Source organism: Sardina pilchardus, chromosome 8 (genome assembly GCF_963854185.1).
Source record: "Sardina pilchardus chromosome 8, fSarPil1.1, whole genome shotgun sequence".
NCBI lineage: Eukaryota > Metazoa > Chordata > Actinopteri > Clupeiformes > Clupeidae > Sardina > Sardina pilchardus.
The window spans coordinates 24811896-24829254 of record NC_085001.1 but is presented as its reverse complement, the minus strand read 5'-3'; the positions used below and the strand labels follow the sequence as shown (position 1 = coordinate 24829254).

Sequence of the window (17359 nt, the reverse complement as noted above, 5' to 3'; positions counted from 1 at the left end):
ATTGATTTAGGCCGCCAGTCCAATGTACTTTTCTTCTTTTTGAGCGTAACCTTAATTTTTCCATGCTTTTTAGCAACCCACCGGTTAGTTGCTACCGCCCACTTTCCGGAAACTGAGTTCGCAGTGTATCTGGAGAACGGTCATAGTAGTGTTACTGCAGTACAGAGGCAGGGTGGTAGTTACACACAAATATCAGTCTCTGAAGATTTCTACACAACAGAAAAATGGCGGTAAGATGATTGAATCGATGAATTAACGAACTCTAAACTCTTCGATGTCTACACTCGCGTATCTAGTTTAAAACAAGATAAGACCATCGTATTTTCAACTCTCCAAGATGGCGCCCCTCGACTGCTTTGCTAAGAAAAGGATTGTCATTTAGTCGCTTGCCTAGTCTAACTCAAGTAATTGTGTGTTTTGTAATTCGTGACGGGCTTATTTCCGTTCACCTGCTACCGTTCAAATCCATCTCCTGTAGTCAACCACGAATCAACCACCAGATAACGTTGTTGAGGCTCAGTTTGCTAACAAGTTAAGTTAGCTGCCTCATTAACGTTAGCAGGTAGCCTACTGCTGTTTCTGAAACTAGCCTGGCTAACATAGCTAGTAACGTTAACGTTAGCTATTATCAACCTTGCCATGGAGGCAGGAAAGGCCTTTCTTAGCGAATAAGGTGTAACTTCCCCCACAGTCTCTATTGATTGCACGTTAATCGGTGGCGTAAGGGAATTGTTACAATACGCAGTCACTATGTGGATAGATTTACGTCAACGTAACATGTATTGGATTACGATATTATCATAAGTTATTTACCCCCAAACTGTGCATCGCCTCTAATATTCACTGGATAATTAGACATGACTGGTCTGTTGATTTGAAAAGATTGATTTTCTGTATCCTTGCTGACTGAAATGTGTTTGTAGGCGAGTGACGCCGACGTGAACGAGATGCTGGCGAAATCGTCTCCCCCTGACACAGATAAAAGGAGGCCAGCTGTCGAGACGTCCAAGTCGCCTGGAAAGTCAAAACACCATAACTCGAGATCCAGGTCACGTTCAAGGGATCGGAAACACAAGTCGAGTGAGTGAAACTATTGCTGCATTTTAACTTTGGCCTGCGAAATTTGCATTGCAGGCTCTGTTTAAGTTGGTTCTGTTGAAGCTATGTTTAGAATTCTATATTTGGCTTTGTGGGCCTTACAGGGGAACCAGATAATTCCCTTGATATTCCTCTAGCAGCTGCTCTAAACTAATGTGATGGTTGTTGCATTCTTTACTGACAGTACACATAATACTGTAGTAAGTTAAGATCTGTCTCAAACTCCACTTGACATTGATCGGTTTGGTCATCTGTTTCTCTTTTTTTTTTCAGGCAATAAAAAGCACAGAAGAAGCCGGAGCAGAAGCAAAGAGGTAACTAACATTAGTTTACCACACATTTCAGGACTAAAGTGAGCAGCTCACATACACATAGATAGCCTAATGCTTATCAGTTATACTTTTAGATGATGGTAAGTATGAATGGATCATCAGATAGTCAACCCAAGCAATTGATGTGTTTGTGTGGTGTTTTTTTTTTTTCCTTTTCTTTGTTTTATTTCTAAACGCCCACTTTCACTTAGTCACATAACGTTTGGAATAGCCTTTCGGTGTGTAAAATGCCATGACATGGTGAAGAATGCTTGTGTGGGAGCACTTTTTTTTCTTTCTTTCTTTATTTTTTTATTTTATTTTTGTTAACACTTGTGTTTAGATCACATGATAACATTTCTATAATAAATTACACTCAGCGTGCTAATGCACGAAGAGACACTCTGAACTGAAGACGCTGCTGACAGATAGCAAAATTATATGCCTACTTCCTGGACAGGTAATTATCAGCCACTCAAACTCATACTTGCCTACTTAGACCAAAAAATTAACTTTAACCTCTTTCACATGGTTATAGATTCCTGACCTTTAAGTATTTTGTCAGGGATCGCAAAGGGTGGGTGGGTGGTTTAACTGAGACGGTGAATACAGACTAATTAGGGCTGTCCTTTTCTATGTACTGCTTGCATGCACAACAGAATGAACAATGAGATGCTTTGGAAAAGCACAGCAATGGTAGAATGTAGAAACATAGCAATCTTTATGGGTAGGCTATATTGTTTAAGGAATTTTTATCATTTATAAAGATGAACATCATTGTTGTGGCAATGATATATCTGACAAATTAGGCATTTTGGTAAGTCAATCAAATTGTTTTAAAGGCACAGGTGCCTAAAATGGAAGAGAGATTAATACTTCACTAATGCTAATACTGAATGTTAGGAGGAGGTAGAATTTTCATTGCACTGCATCACTGAAGCTATTATGAAAATGAGCCTGAACATAAGGCTGTACTAACTCCACAGATGACGGTGAACATGAATGATGGTTAAGCACACACCCACCTAAGGCTATGATTTACTTATGGTTTTTAGCCAAATCAGACTTAACTCGAAATGGTAGCAGCTGGCCTGAGCTAGTCGATCTTGGACACGCCTGATCACTATCTAAACAAATGGTAAAAGGTTTTGCTGCACATTTTACCTTTCATGAAAACTTTCAGTAAATCTGGCTGCTATTCATCAGGTATGGGTTTAATTGAGTAACTGCTTTGCTTCCATGTTTTGGTGTTTTCCCGGTCCCAAGTTGTTGTGGCCTAATGATTTGTTTATTTGAGATTTTCTTGATGTGACTTTGTTGGAAAATAATTTTTAAGAGGTGATATAGTTTCTTGTCAACATGACTTGGCAAACGGTGTTAGAAAACCACCATACTAACTCTCTTTGTTGCACTATTTTCCTGAAAGAGACCACTTCTTCTTAAAACAGGCTCGGAGAAGGGACTCGGAGAAGGCGTCGAAGTCGCACAGCAGGTTGGAGGAGACTCCGCAGGATGAGCGGGGTCGAGAAAGGTTGTCTGAGGAGAATGGCGAAGACCGCCACCGTCGCAAGGACAAGAAGTCTTCCAGAGGCAGGAGCTACTCCAGATCAAGGTCCCGGGACAGGTAAGGGGGAACACTCCATAGTTGGGCACCTTAAAACCATAGACCTCTGAAGTCCGCTTACAAAAAAACAGTGACAATTTTTGCCCACATAAGGAGATTGTTGCGTATTTGTTTTTGCCCCTATGGGAAATATCATGGGGATTGGTTGACTTGTTTAACTCTCAAGATGTTTGAAATGCAGACATTTTGCCCTACATACTTTTGTCATCTGCCTTTGAGTGGGTTTGGTTTTGTTATCTTCGGTACATTAAGACGACTACTTTCTCTTCGAGAGCCAACTTGCAATGCAACTTGCAATAGGTAGATAGCTTCGATTAGCACCCGGATCTCGTTATGGGCAAAGATGGCAGCTTTTGGATGTCTTGCGGGCGAACTGTATGTCCATGCACAAGAACGGAGTCCTGAGGCTGGCTGTGTTCTGTGTCCAGGCGTCACCGCAGCAGAAGCCGGGACAAGAGGCGCTCTCACTCCCGCAGTCGGGACCGCAGGTCAAAGAGCCGCGAGAGGAAGAGGCGGGCCCGTTCCCGCTCCAGGTCCAAGCACCGGCACCGCAGCAGGAGTCGCAGCAAAAGCAGGTGGGTTGGCACCGTGAGATTCTGCTTAAGCCTACCTTAAGCCTACCTTACACTGACAAGATTTGGGAAAGATTCTTGAAAGATTGTAGTCTTTTAACTAATGCCCCTCATTCAGACTTTACTCAAAAGACTACAGTCTTTCAATGATCTTTCCCAAATCTTGCCAGTGTAAGGTAGGCTTTACACGGATAAGATTTGGGAAAGATTCTAGAAAGATTGTAGTCTTTTAACTAATGCCCCTCATTCAAGCTTTACTCAAAAGACTACAATCTTTCAAGAATCTTTCCCAAATCGTAGTCTTTTAACTAAGGCCCCTCTTTCAGGCTTTACTCAAAAGACTACAGTCTTTCAAGAATCTTTCCCAAATCTTGTCAGTGAGGTAGGCTTAAGTCACTGAACGTCATGACATCAATGTCAGTATTTAGGACCCTCTTGGGGTCGGTATTTATGGCTCACAAAGGGTGTCTAGGTTGTTGCCATGACTGCCTAACAAATAAACAAAACATTGCTTTCGGACTGGATACTGCAGATCTTTTCCAGCTTTCTGAGTAGGCATCCAATTACGAAAAAAATTACATTCATCCAAAGCGAATTACAGAAGGAGAATAACATTAAAGCCACAGTGCAGAGGAGACCTTAGCTAGGGAGTAGGAATTGCAACTGCATACTACTAAAATTACGTATTACGATATTACTGAAAATTAAATTGATTTGCATTTAAATGATAAAGAATTTAGTTTGCGTGTTACTATCTATGTGTGTCCTATGTATGTATCTATGTAAAATTGGCAATATAGGTACACATACATGGTTAAATTGGCAATCACAATTTGGTTTTACCACCACACCGGGAGTTTGCATTTCAGTACTTAATCAGAAAAAGAGAATGACATCATGTGGTTCCATCACTCACTCTGCCCCCCACAGGGAAAGGAAAAAACGTACCGAGAAGGTTCGAAGGAAGAGCCGGAGCCGCACTGCTAGTCCCCCTGCTTTCCGCGGCCGAAACACAGCCATGGATGCTCAGGAGGCACTGGCCAGAAGGTACCGGCTTCCATGTGGAGGCAACATTGATTCTCATACAACCCTAGACAGGGTTATGATTGGGTAACAGCTCTTAAAATCTCTCACGATATTTATTTATGTGTGTTTGAAGTCGACCAGTCATTTAGTATTTGTAAATGTACTCATTGTTTTTGGTATGTACAGTTGCGTTGTTCTACAAAATCATTTGCCTGTTTACAGTACTTTCGAATATGCACAGTTTTGAAAGCAGGGCAAGTGTTTCTAAGCATCTGTTTGTTCACCATTCACCACTATTCAGCTAGTAACTCTGGTCTTCTCTTTTTTTTTTGTCTTGTTTGCTTGTAGGTTAGAAAGGGCGAAGAAGCTTCAGGAGCAGAAAGAGAAAGAGTTGCTGGAAAAACAGCAGCAGCAGGAGAATGTTGCTGGTAAGGATCAGGCACCAGTGGAAGGTAACCATCCTTAGCCAAATGTGGGGCCAAGGCGAGCTGGGTTTTTCTGACTGTCTGGAATTTGGGTTTTCCGTTCCTTTTTTCCCCCCTTTTGGATCTGTCCAGAGACATGACATGACATGATATTGCTAGAAGGCTTTGCAGCAAAGACAAGATTAAGTCACAATTACACAGTACCATAAAATTGTACTGGCTTGCCATGCCAGGTTAAGACTATGAAAACCCAGCTCTGCTCAGCTCAGAATTACTGTGAATAAATGCATGTGGTTTGTATGGCAATATCTACTAATATGGCTACAAAATTGTAAAATGGTTACTGTAATTAGTTTGTAACCAATACATGCAAGAAGAGTTTGGTTCAATTTACATCTATAGCTTATTATGTGTAGTGTATTCCCATTTTTGACATGCATTTATTTAAATCTCACTACCTCTGTGATTTGAGTCAGACATCAGTATGAAATGTGAATGCTTCCCCAGTGGTTCATAGTACTTGCCACCTGAAAGCTCCTGCAGTTCAGCTATTTTCTGTGTCCCCAGCTGCCGCAGCCTCTGCTCCTCTCCTGAGTGATGCTGTGGTTGCAGCGGCGGCAGCATCGGCGGCTGCTGCGGCTGCTGCTGCTGCTGCTTCCTCCTCCTCCAATCCCGTGCTGAACGTGGCGGCGTTGCTGGCTTCGGGTACACAGGTGACGCCACAGATCGCCATGGCTGCACAGATGGCAGCCTTGCAAGCTAGGACATTGGCGGAGACCGGTATTGCCGTGCCCAGCTACTACAACCCCTCGGCAGTCAACCCCATGAAGTTTGCTGAGCAGGAAAAGAAGAGGAAGTTGCTTTGGCAGGGCAAAAAAGAAGGGGTAGGACTGACATTTTAGTTAGAGTCCCCTGTCCAATGCTGTTCTGCCTGTTAAGTTTATTCTAAAGAAAATCCATTGACTTAAAGATGGAGTCAGCGATTGCACAGGAAGTCAAGTTTGTTTATATTTATTTTTATATTTAAATGTATTGGCAGACATTTTTGTACAAAACAACATGCTTTATATTTTAACTGAGGGCCAAATTTTGTGGGATAGGCTACCCTGGCTTTCTTTCGTTTTCGGAGCCTGGGCTGCCTACAGAGATCTTAAAAAAAAAAAAAACAATGTGTGTACTGATGGAATGGCCAGCTGTTGTATTGTGATGAGATGATTGCTGAAAGTGCCAATTGTGTATGATCACTGACCTTTAGGTGTTTGTGTGAAAAGCCATGTTGATGATTCATTGTCATGCTTAACGTTGGACATTCATTTTGTGTCTTGAAGGACTCGAGGAATCAGACAACAGAGCTCTGGGAAAAACTAAGTTTTGGCAACAAGGACCAAAACGTAAAATTTCGCAAACTCATGGGCATCAAAGTAAGTCGACGAACCCTGGAATTTCTGGAAATCTCCTGAAAATTACGTTAATCTAAGCATGTGTCCTAAGGGACTTTTGTGACTGTTTTGTCTTTTTTGTTTCTCTCTCTCCCTTCACAGAACGAAGAGGAGGCCGGACCATCTGGGTCATTGGACGAAGACGGCCTGAAGACTCTACAGCAGCAGGAAGAGATGTTCCGCAACTTGGACGTTCAGTACGAAATGGCCCGCTCACAGACGCACACCCAGAGAGGCATGGGACTAGGCTTTGGTTCCGCCTTCTCATCTCGAGGGATGGATGCTCTCTGACCTCCTTGACCTTGTGACCTCCAGACCTCCACAGCTTATTGCTCTTCCATCTGTGTACCAGCTTTGCCACTGATTTATTTGGTGTCTGTTGATTTGAAGCTGGAAGCATGGATGTTAACTTGCATGGATGTTGGTTGAGTCAGATCTGTAATTTATGTAGGAACAATCCCATATCGTGGAACATTCACTTGTAAATAAATCTTTTTTGGGGAGGGCTAGGTCTTGCAGCACCGACAGGAGCATTTTACTCCTGAATTATGCAGCGGTGCAGAAGGGCACTGAGAAATTTTGGGAGGAACTTCGGAGGAAAATGTGACTGCTTGATTACTGGTTTTTGTACTAAACATGTGTATATATATCAGATGGCTTGAAGGAAAGAAACATCTAAGTAGATACCAAGAGGCATTTAGTTGTTTGCATTCAGTTATTACTCTAATACTAGGTAAATCAGTGGGACAAACATGTCATTTCCCACTGAGGATAATACTGATTGCTGTATTCAACGTGCACCACACATGTCCAACAAATAAAAGGTATGGTATTAATCCAGTCTGTTATTTTGAGGTTCATTATGGCAAATGATTAATAAAAAATATATACATTTATTGAGTAAACAATGGATTCATGTTCATACAATATTGTTCACAAAGAGGTACAAAAATAAGGTTGAAGACTACATTGTAGTGTCCCATCATAACCAATACATCTCTGGATTTGAATTTCCCAATCATCTCAGTCAGTGATATGGCTTAAGCCTACCTTACACTGACAAGATTTTGGAAAGATTCTTGAAAGACTGTAGTCTTTTTACTAATGCCCCTCATTCAAGCTTTACTAAAAAAGACTACAATCTTTTAAGAATCTTTCCCAAATCTTGTCAGTGTAAGGTAGGCTTTACTTGCAGATGAGGCTCGAGTATAGTACATGGGCCACACCAGTGATGAGGTTGTGGTTGGCAAACTCCAGTATGAGCAGCAGGATGGGGAACTCGCTGTGCCTCTTCCACAACGCTGCCTCCTCGCTCAGTCCCATCCAGTGTACAAGTAATGTCCGCATGGCTTCAGGGAACAACTCAGCCGCCAGCTCTTCAGATGGCGGAAGGTCGCTGATGTGCTCTATGTGCCGTACCTTGAAGCTCTCCACCTGCTGGCTGATGCAACTATTGGCGGCATGGAAACAGCGGCCCAGCCAGCCTGCAACTGCTTGGAGCAATGGGCTGCAGTAGATGGACAGGGAGTTGGGTGTCTGAAGCTGAAGCAGGGACAGCACAGCTTTAGCCAAATACTCCTCATCCAACGCCCCACCACCATCAGTGCAGTGCTCTGCCAGTTTCAGAAAGGAAAGAAGTATGTGCTTCTGATCAGGGCCGATGCTTTGGACTGACTGAAGCTGGTTTTCCAAGCATTTGAGTGTCTCCAAAACCTGACTCGGCTGGCTGGGGGTTTCACTGACAGTTACTTTAACAGGCGAGCAGTAGTCATGGTCTTCTGATCGTGCACTCTCAGGTGGGTGCTGGGTGGATTCAAATGGTTCTGCACCTCCCTGGGGGCAATGAACACACTGATCTGGTGGGTCGCCAGAGGTCTGTCTGCCTTGCTCTGTTGTTGACAAAGTGTTTTGGGGACTATCAAGTCTCACTGTAAGCTGGTAGGTCATTTTCAAGAGATCATCATTTAGCCGTGATTTCCACAAGTCCTAGAAGACAATGACAGTGTCAGACAGAAGAAAATAATATTTGACCCACCAAATGAATGGCTGAAGTTTCAGAGGTGGACTTACCTGAAACGACTCCAAGATAGACAGCTGCTGTTGTTTGCGGTATAATTCAAAGGCCACACGAAAGATACCTTGAATGCTGTAGAACCACAAACTGTTCATTCCGCTGGGAACTCGTAAACCGTGGAACCGGTACTCTGCACAGACGGTATTTCAACTCACACACGGCAACTCACAATTCACAAAATATATTGACATAATAAGGTAACGAAGATGGACTCACCAGATGAAAACACAAGCTTGGTTGCCAATCCCTTTTTAGCAAACTTAGCATGGTACCTAGGATGGTTCTCAATACGAATATCTGTGTCAGAGTAAAGGTCAGCTCCCAGAAACAGAGGAATAAGCCGCCCCTGTAGAAAACAAAAATCCAATAGTAGCCTATAATTTCATTTCGTCGAAATGAAACCCATGTCTACCTTGCTAGCCTATTGTATTGCTTCTTTCTTACCTCATCAGGACCATTCTTTGTCACTGAAAAATAATTGTTATCTACAAGATAAAGGTAGCGGATTTTTCTTTTCCCACTATTCCAAAATGACAAGTTGATCAAAGAAGTCTCTGTCTTTGACATATTGATAGAAATTGCACGTAGCTCTCTCTCTCTTGTTTGTTGATTTTAGCTAACTGGCACCAGCTGCAATAACAACCTGTAAGTAAACTATAATTTTCAGTTCGTTGTAGGCCTATGTGGTCCTATTAACACCTTGAATATCCTTGTGTGTTACTGTGTGTAAAACAACTCTAAAAGATGTGCTCACTTCCACTGAAGATTCCCATTTTAACCGGAAGACACATTTTGTCGACCAATGAGAGGATTTGCGGGGCTACGTATTGCCCTCTGAACTCTGGGAGCCACAAACCAAGATGGCCGAGGTGGATTTTGGAGACAGCGAGCTGTTTGAGCAACTCGACGATGAAAGGCCTGTCGCAACCCACTTAAGGTTTGAGACAGATGAAGACGGTCCAGAAGAAACTCAAGAGTTCCAGGAGAGGCTAGAGGAGTGTGAAGAGACGATTAGCCGCCTAAACGCGGAAAATATCCTTTCACAACAATGAGATGTGCATGCTAAGTCCCACCGTTTCTGTGCTGTAGCCTCTGAACACTTTACGCAGAAAAATCAAATATCCCCGCTCAGATAGTCATTGGTCGGAAAGTCGACGTTGCTTTCTTTCTGTCACATTGTTGTTGTAGAATTCTCTCACGTGCCAGTCTCAGTAATGGTTTGTGTGATGTATTTTGGTGCCATATTTTCAAATGTTTGTACTTTCCGTTTCGATTCTTACCATTAGTGGTGGGAGTGTCCATGCATTTCCACAGTTGTTAGTGTTCGAAGACATTATACTCTATGCGGACAAACAGCCGCTAGTTGACTTGAAATGTTTTTTAATGCATATGTTTTGTATGTTGGGTAGGCCTATGCTATGTCTATCTAAACTTTTGGCTATTGTCTTGATGCGCAAGTTCTCCTTAACAGCTTATTCACATGAAGAACTGAGGAGGAAATTGAAAACACTGACTCGACCAAGGTAGGTTTACTCTATAGCCCACTATATGTTTTATTTATTTATGGATGGTTCACCTTGTCTTTGAGTGCCCCCCTAACATGCAAACGTACCCCACCTACAGTGGTTTAAAAGTGGACAATACAAGAAGCGATGGACCACTACTTCATATCTTGTATGGAAACAACAATATTTCCAAGTAAGTGTGCATCACCTCCATAACATAACAAATGTTATCACCTTAGACATCAATCAAAGTAGCATTTTACATTTTTGGTGATTTTTTTGTTAAAGGGAATGTCGCCAGGAGATTGAAGACAGCATCTGCAGTCTTATTCAGAAACACCAGCAGAAGAATGTTGTCCAGCCAGCCTCCTCTTATGTACCTCCTCAGGTTGGTAACACATATTTTTTTTAAATTCAAATTGGTATTCTTTCACACAAACATTCAGGCTTTTTTTTGGGAGGTAACCAGGGAACGCCATGCTGTTGGAGGTGCAAACAAATGCTGCATCGCCATTGAGCTCACATAGTAATGAACTGATTCAAGGGTTAGAAGTATTCTGTCATGTTTAGTTGTGCAATGAAAGCACAGTTTTTATAGCTATCCAGGTGTGTTCACTTCTGGCTCTTTGGCTTAACCGTAACAGGCTATTTGAAGTCTTTAGAACAATAAACATGTCTGTTGTCTCATGTTGAGTTACTCCAGTGTGGATTTTTTTGACGTTAATCACTCCTGGGATTTATTTCTACTGTATATCTAAAATGAAGTGCCTTTGCATCTGCATGTGATCTGTGACGTAAGTTCATATATGTTCGTATGTTCTGTGCTCAAGTATTACTATATTATATTGTATATTTTTTTTTACTTTTCCTTTTCGTAGACATCAAGTTTTTTCCTGGAGGATGAACCACGGGACAAATCACCCGACACCATCAAAAAAATTAAGGAAGCCTTCAGTGTGAGTTATTTTGTGACATATCATAATATCCTAACTATTAGTCGAGGTTTACACACATGGGCAGTATTTTTTTTTTTCCGACTTTCAGACAACCCTGTCCTGCAGCTTATACACAGGGGGTTACTGTACTTCAGTAATTCCATGTTTTCCACTTTTACACAAATATTTGGATTGTTTCGTCCTACCGTTATGCTGACATGTCTCTGGCTGTCATCACAGGTGGTTGGGAGTGTGCTGTATTTTACAAGCTTCTGTCTGGACAAACTTGGACAACCTCTACTTAATGAAAACCCTCAGTTAACGGATGGATGGGAGGTGCCAACGTATCCTCAAGGCTGCACGCCTGTTTGGACAGTCATTGTCTAAGGCGCTCTCTGTTTGTTAATTCAGTCATGGGTCATCTTCGCAGGCTGCAGTGATCAGGTGCTGCAAGTTTCAGAGATGCTCTTAGCTCTACATGTTTAACTGTGTGCTTTTTGTCCCTTATGTTATGGTATACACAAACTACATAAAAGGGGCTTCCTGAATAACATTTTGAAAAAGATATGCTCAAGTTTTTAGCAATGTGATGACCCTAGTCGGACAGGAAGTACAAGTCAAGGAGAAAAGGTGAAGCAGAACATTTCCATTCCTCCTTCCTTTGAGATTTATTTAAGTTGTCATCCTGCCATGTGTGCATGTAATGACCAAATTTGTCTTCCTCAGGCCTAAGCCTTGCTGTTTTAACTGTGGAGGAGAGGACCATCAGTTAAGAGACTGTCCAAAGGTATGGGACAGACTGTAGGGTGTATCTGCATAGGGCCACTTTCAATAGAAAAAAGAAATCCCACATGATCCAGTAGGCTGCTCCACAGAAATGGGCTGTTACTGTGTGTCTGGTGATAATCATGGTAAACTGGTTCAGATATGAACCAGGAAGTTGGTGCATCATGCCATTAAATGGATTTCTACATCCACATAATGCCTTGTTGAGGCAGAACTTAAAATAGCATAATGGAATCAACAGAGGTGAGTGATCCTTTTGTGAAGTTATTTGAGGATCTTGTGAAGAAAGCTTGCCTTATTGGTGATGGCGGTCACTGGAATCTAGTCCCAAAAGGCATTGCATGCTCTGTTCTGCTCTGGAGACATAGGCCCTACATTGTTTTTAAATTGGAATGTCGTCATATTTGTAAGGTTGACTTTTCACTGTGATGTTCCGCTACAGCCCAAAGATATGGCCCGCATCAACGAGAAGAGGAAGGAATTCTCTCATGGCAACAACAACCAGCTGAGCAGTCAGCGTTATCACTTTGAGGAATTGGAGGAGCGTTTTAACAAATACAAACCAGGTGTAGTCAGGTAAGGGCATTTACAAAAAGCATTCTTCCTTTAAAAACATATTGCCATGTCTCCCACTTTTTGCATCAGCACAGTGATAATAACTTTATAACTGGTCTTCCATCCCATGGTTCCTGAAATAGCAAAGAGCTGTTGGATGCCCTTGGAGTGTCTGTGAACAAGTTACCACCGTTCGTCTATCGCATGAGGGAATTAGGTTACCCGCCTGGCTGGCTTAAGGAAGCAGAGGATGAGAATTCTGGACTCCAGCTCTATGATGGCAATGGTATAGTTCCATTTTGCATGACTGTCAAATTATCATTTGTGGATTTGGAATTTGGAAGTCCTTCCCACTTGCTTCATTTGCCCCTTTATGTCATTCAAACAGCTAGTGGTGAAGTTACGGAGGAAGAAAATGGCCACAGCCAGAAAGTCTCATATGATCTCTCCAAGCTGGTTGATTTCCCAGGCTTCAATGTGGGCCTGCCAGCACATGTAAAGGATGTAAGGGTTTAAGAAGTTTTTTTTTCCCTTAGCATATTCTTTACAGTTGCACTATAAATTATTTTGGTGGAAATGTTTAGTAATTTTGAATCCTTTATTTTTAGGAACACAGGGCATATGGCTCCATTCCAATGCAGTATCAGCACATGAAACAAAACTTTGCTGCCTATCTGTCCACCAATTATCCAACGGTGACTATACTCTACTTCCCAACCGTACCAAATGTCTCTGATTTGTTTTCCCCCTACATCATAACATAAATTGTTTTGTGATTCAGTCTGGATCCCCAAATGCTAAGAGGCGGCACGAGTCCGAATCAACTCCACGACACTCAAAGAAACGACGATCCGGTGACACCTCCAGGCACTCAGATATGGACCTCGAATCAGGTAAAGATGTCTAGACTGTTTACCTTGTATGTAATTACAGTGCATGAAAATGCACTGTACTGTTCTTCCAAGGCTTCTTCTTCTTATTATTATTCCGCTGATCAAATTCATTTTTTCTATTCAGCTTGAACCGTTTAACTTAGAAACTTCATTCAAACGTCGCAACGTAGGTCTTAAATAGGGGAAGGCTGCTAAGTATTTTTCAACTTTGTAACTTTTATACTTTTTAAACTATAAATTAAAAACTATTACAAATTTCCCCATAGACTTAACATTGGCCTCTATGACATCACAATCGGATCATTAAGCAATTAGAATCTCATGCCAGGTGGCCAGCCCCACCTGCAGCAGGCCTCTCTCTCTCAGGCTTTAAGCATACAATCTCTCTGTGAAGACTACATATCCTGTTAACTGTTTCCTCTTTCCACAACTGTTTCAAAATAAAAGTCCTCACTGCAATAATACACTATTAAATCATTTAACCATTGAAACTACTCAACTATTTAACTGTTCAACCATTCCAACTGTCAGTTATCATCAACTATGCCTCCAGTCAACTACATGAGACCTCCATGCACCTAGCAACCAACATAGCAACCATCAAAATTAAGCGTTTATGACCGTTTCCATAGCAACCGACATGATTTTGCTACAGTAACTTCTTTATTCCTGATAGTGGCAGCCATGGATACCCCATCAACAAATGTTTCAAAATAAAAGTCCTCAGTACCAAGTTAGCTAGTTAGCATGGTTAGCATAGTTAACATTGTTAGCATATTTAGCATTTTTAACATAACTGCTAAAAATGATTAGTTAAGTTAGCTAATCAACCTGGTTAGCATTGTTAGCATAGTTAACATTGTTAACATTTTTAGCATAACTGCTAAAAAAGTATTAGCTAAGTTAGCTAATCAACGTGGTTAGCATTGTTAGCATAGTTAGCATTGTTAGCATAGTTAACATTTTTAGCATTACTGCTAGAAATCATTAGCCAAGTAAACCAATCAACCTGGTTATCATTGTTAGCATAGTTAACATTTTAGAATACCTTTTAGAAATCATTAGTTAAGTTAGAACAGGAATGTTTAAGCTTTAAAATGTCTACCTAAACACTATCAACTCTCTTTAAACTATGCAACCACCATGTTTACCCTAGCTATACCTTAGTAGCCATATCTACATTATCTATCTATATTTTTTTTTGCATTTTCATGCACTGGTAATTCCTTGGAATTGCATTTCTAGTTAATGTATTAATTCTGCTTTACAGAGTCAGGGGCTGTTTATTTTTATGATTATTGTAATTATGACTGCTATTCTGTTAAATATTTTTGTTAATTACTATTAGTATTTATGCAGGCTATATGACTGCGTTTAGCTTTATAAATTATTTTTAAAATCATTGTGAGTCGCATTAAAAGACAAGCATGACCATAAGGAAAAGTAAATGTAAGCTTTTCTTTTCTTCCTTTCGCGGTTACTTCAATGTACCTCTTACTTAACCTCTGTAATTATTCACTTACTCTGAGGGGAAATCAAGACTTGCTTCTTGAGCAACTGCAGAAGATAGTGTGCCTGGAATCATGTGTAGACCAATATGGGTAACGCTTGTAAGTGTGTTTTTCTATAGACCAGGGTTCACCTCGCCCTCCTTGGACCCCCGGTGGATTCCAGTTCCAGCCACCACTGCCCCCCAACTCGCCCTCTTTCAGTAGCCCACCACCACTGCCCCCTGGCACGCCCCCAATCACCCCGACGCCACCACCCTTGCCCAAAGGCACTCCGCCTGCTAACGGCTCCCCTGCTCTGGAGAGGGAGGAGTCTGAGGATGGCCTGACTCTGGAGGAGCTGGAGGAGCAGCAGCGTCTCCTCTGGGCTGCCCTGGAGAAGGCGGACACGGCCACCAACAGTGACTCTGAGACGGCCGCCACGGGCACCCCTGTTCCCAGCTCACCCAGCGTCTCCACCCCAGCCAGGCCAGACGCTGAGATGGAAGAGGAGACTTCCAGCCGGAACGATGAAGACACCCCCGCTTCCCCTGAGAAAGCTACAATCGATACCCCTGCCTCTCCTGAGACCACTCCAATGGATACCCCTGCCTCGCCTGAAGAAGTTCAAATCACCACTCCTGCTTCTCCTGAGGAAGTTCAAATCGCCACCCCTGTCTCTCCAGAGGAAGTTCAAATCGCCACCCCTGTCTCTCCAGAGGAAGTTCAAATCGCCACCCCTGTCTCTCCAGAGGAAGCTGTTGTGGTAAAGAAACCTAGTGCTCAACAGGCCACTGTTGTTGATAAAGTTGTAGGTGATGTTGAAATGGTGGATGAGTGTGGTAATGGTGGAGCAGGAGTACAGCAGGCAGCAGAGCAATCTACCCCTCAGTCACCCACTGATGAAGGCATAGAGGAGCCAGAGGTCAAGAAGGTGGTGGCTGTGCCACACCGAAGCAAGTTCGCCACTGGGATCGTTCCCTTTGAGGAAACGCCTGAGTATACGGAAGTTGCTGAAGCTACAGGGACTTACCTGAAGATACGGGACTTGCTTAAATGCTCTCCTCGCAATCAGGCAAAGAACAAGAAGTGAACTGGCAGATTTTGTTTGGTCCTAACAAGTGAAATCAACTTGGATTTGAGAGTCTGTCCAATTTCAGTTGAACTTTACCTCTCCAAACTCGAATAATGTGGCAGGAATTTTGCGCTGCAACTTTTAATTCATTTTTGAATTAATTGTGGTTTCTTTTTTAGTGCACAGGGACCAGCTAGTCAATGTTTGAAGTTCACAGCAGGGCATTGTGATCCTTACTTTAAGTCTTCATGTTTAAAAAGGCTGTAGTTCATTTTATGCCGCCCTCTGACATCCACAACTTTTATTCAGCACATAGATCAACTGAGCCTCTCCTTGTTGGCTGAAATGTCAGGTTCTCAACGTCCTGTACATCTGGCGTCCTCCAGGTGTTTTACGAAGCCTACATTTCTTTTTTTTTCCCTTTCTTTTTTTTAGTACCCCCCCCAATCACCACTAAATGTCTAATAGGTGAATACATATAGGACTGGAAAGCTTCTGTTCCTTGCTTTTAGTGTTTTAAATTTTATACTTTGTCTTTTCATACCTTTTTGGAGTGATTTCAAGTGGTGTCATCGAAAAACAGCAGTAACTGTACATATTGATGCTGAACAGTGGAAAAGAGGCTGGAAATGTCTGTAAAATCATAACCATGTAAGATATTTTTAATTGGTTCTTTAAATTATTCCCTTTTACAGGTTTTATGATCTTCTACAAATAGGCAATGAACACATAAAAAGCGGCTTTAGTATTTTGTTTCTGTACACCGGGTCTGACATCTTTTTCTTTCTCGCACACATGCACACAGTGAATATAATTGCTTATATGAAAGCATTTGGTTTGGTCTGAGTGTTTCATCAGCATACCTTCCAGCCAAGACATTATTCATTGCTCAGGGTAACATTAGTAGTTTACAGGTTTAGGTTCCAATCTCATAGGTTTTCATTTATGTGGGAGTGATTTTCTGAGCTATTACATCATAACACTTGGGACCTATACCATATGAAACCTCACTATACAGTGTAGACTCACGTTCTGCAATTGTAGTTGTTTGGCATTAAATAGAAAAAAAAAACGGATAGATTGATTTGAGGCTCCCCCTCTATAGACAGGCAGCGATGAGATTAAAATTCTTTGATGTTTTAAAGGCATCTAAAAGGGTTTTTAAAGTTTCTGCACTTTAAACACCATCCTTTGTATAGGTTGTTTAAGTGTTATGAGATAGCTGTGTGATAGGTGTTCATTGACTGGACCGAAAGGGCTTTTCAAACACTTTAAGTTCATTTATGTGTAAGACCATAACTTTTGGCTAGACCTAATTTCTGAAGTTGAGAATTGGTCTGGAAAGACTTTGACTTAACGGCTTCTAGAGGCGTAATTAGCAGTTAAATTAAGCTGATAATGGTGCATTAAACTCTCACCAAATAGCTTCAGAAGTGAAAGCATACATGATTTATTGTAAATGATGGTCTCAAATGCTGTCGTTTACTAAATTCCAAAGATAATACACATCCATATGTGTTTAAGGTTTAAACATCATTGGTCATATAAAGCCCA

At 41.8% G+C, this 17359-nt stretch overlaps 3 protein-coding genes across 6 annotated transcripts; 2 read left to right on the top strand and 1 right to left on the bottom strand.

Moving 5' to 3' along the window:
• The first annotated feature begins 88 nt into the window (after positions 1-88).
• Positions 89-7331, top strand: rsrc2 (arginine/serine-rich coiled-coil 2). 4 transcript variants are annotated; one of them, XM_062543325.1, is made up of 10 exons: positions 89-230; positions 924-1080; positions 1372-1412; positions 2858-3033; positions 3462-3608; positions 4536-4652; positions 4980-5059; positions 5624-5940; positions 6385-6477; positions 6598-7331. In XM_062543325.1, the coding sequence occupies exons 1-10, from the start codon at positions 225-227 to the stop codon at positions 6784-6786; spliced, it is 1323 nt and encodes a 440-aa protein (XP_062399309.1). In that variant the 5' UTR covers positions 89-224; the 3' UTR covers positions 6787-7331. The 4 variants fall into 4 exon arrangements, with proteins under 4 accessions (XP_062399309.1, XP_062399308.1, XP_062399307.1 ...); XM_062543324.1 differs by having other exon boundaries at positions 4980-5083; XM_062543323.1 differs by having other exon boundaries at positions 4536-4715.
• Positions 7332-7368: 37 nt separating this feature from the next.
• On the bottom strand, positions 7369-9325 carry si:ch211-110p13.9 (uncharacterized protein LOC562347 homolog). Its single transcript, XM_062543326.1, has 4 exons — positions 9014-9325; positions 8786-8915; positions 8566-8699; positions 7369-8481 (listed from the first exon to the last, which is right to left on the bottom strand). Exons 1-4 carry the CDS (start codon positions 9134-9136, stop codon positions 7681-7683), a joined length of 1188 nt encoding a protein of 395 aa, XP_062399310.1. The 5' UTR covers positions 9137-9325; the 3' UTR covers positions 7369-7680.
• A 76-nt stretch (positions 9326-9401) lies between these two features.
• zcchc8 (zinc finger, CCHC domain containing 8) lies at positions 9402-16566 on the top strand. Its single transcript, XM_062543321.1, has 14 exons — positions 9402-9603; positions 10052-10092; positions 10193-10267; positions 10363-10462; positions 10953-11030; positions 11250-11353; positions 11574-11639; positions 11736-11796; positions 12238-12371; positions 12494-12636; positions 12739-12854; positions 12959-13045; positions 13132-13243; positions 14874-16566. The coding sequence occupies exons 1-14, from the start codon at positions 9430-9432 to the stop codon at positions 15821-15823; spliced, it is 2241 nt and encodes a 746-aa protein (XP_062399305.1). The 5' UTR covers positions 9402-9429; the 3' UTR covers positions 15824-16566.
• The last annotated feature ends 793 nt before the right edge of the window (positions 16567-17359 follow it).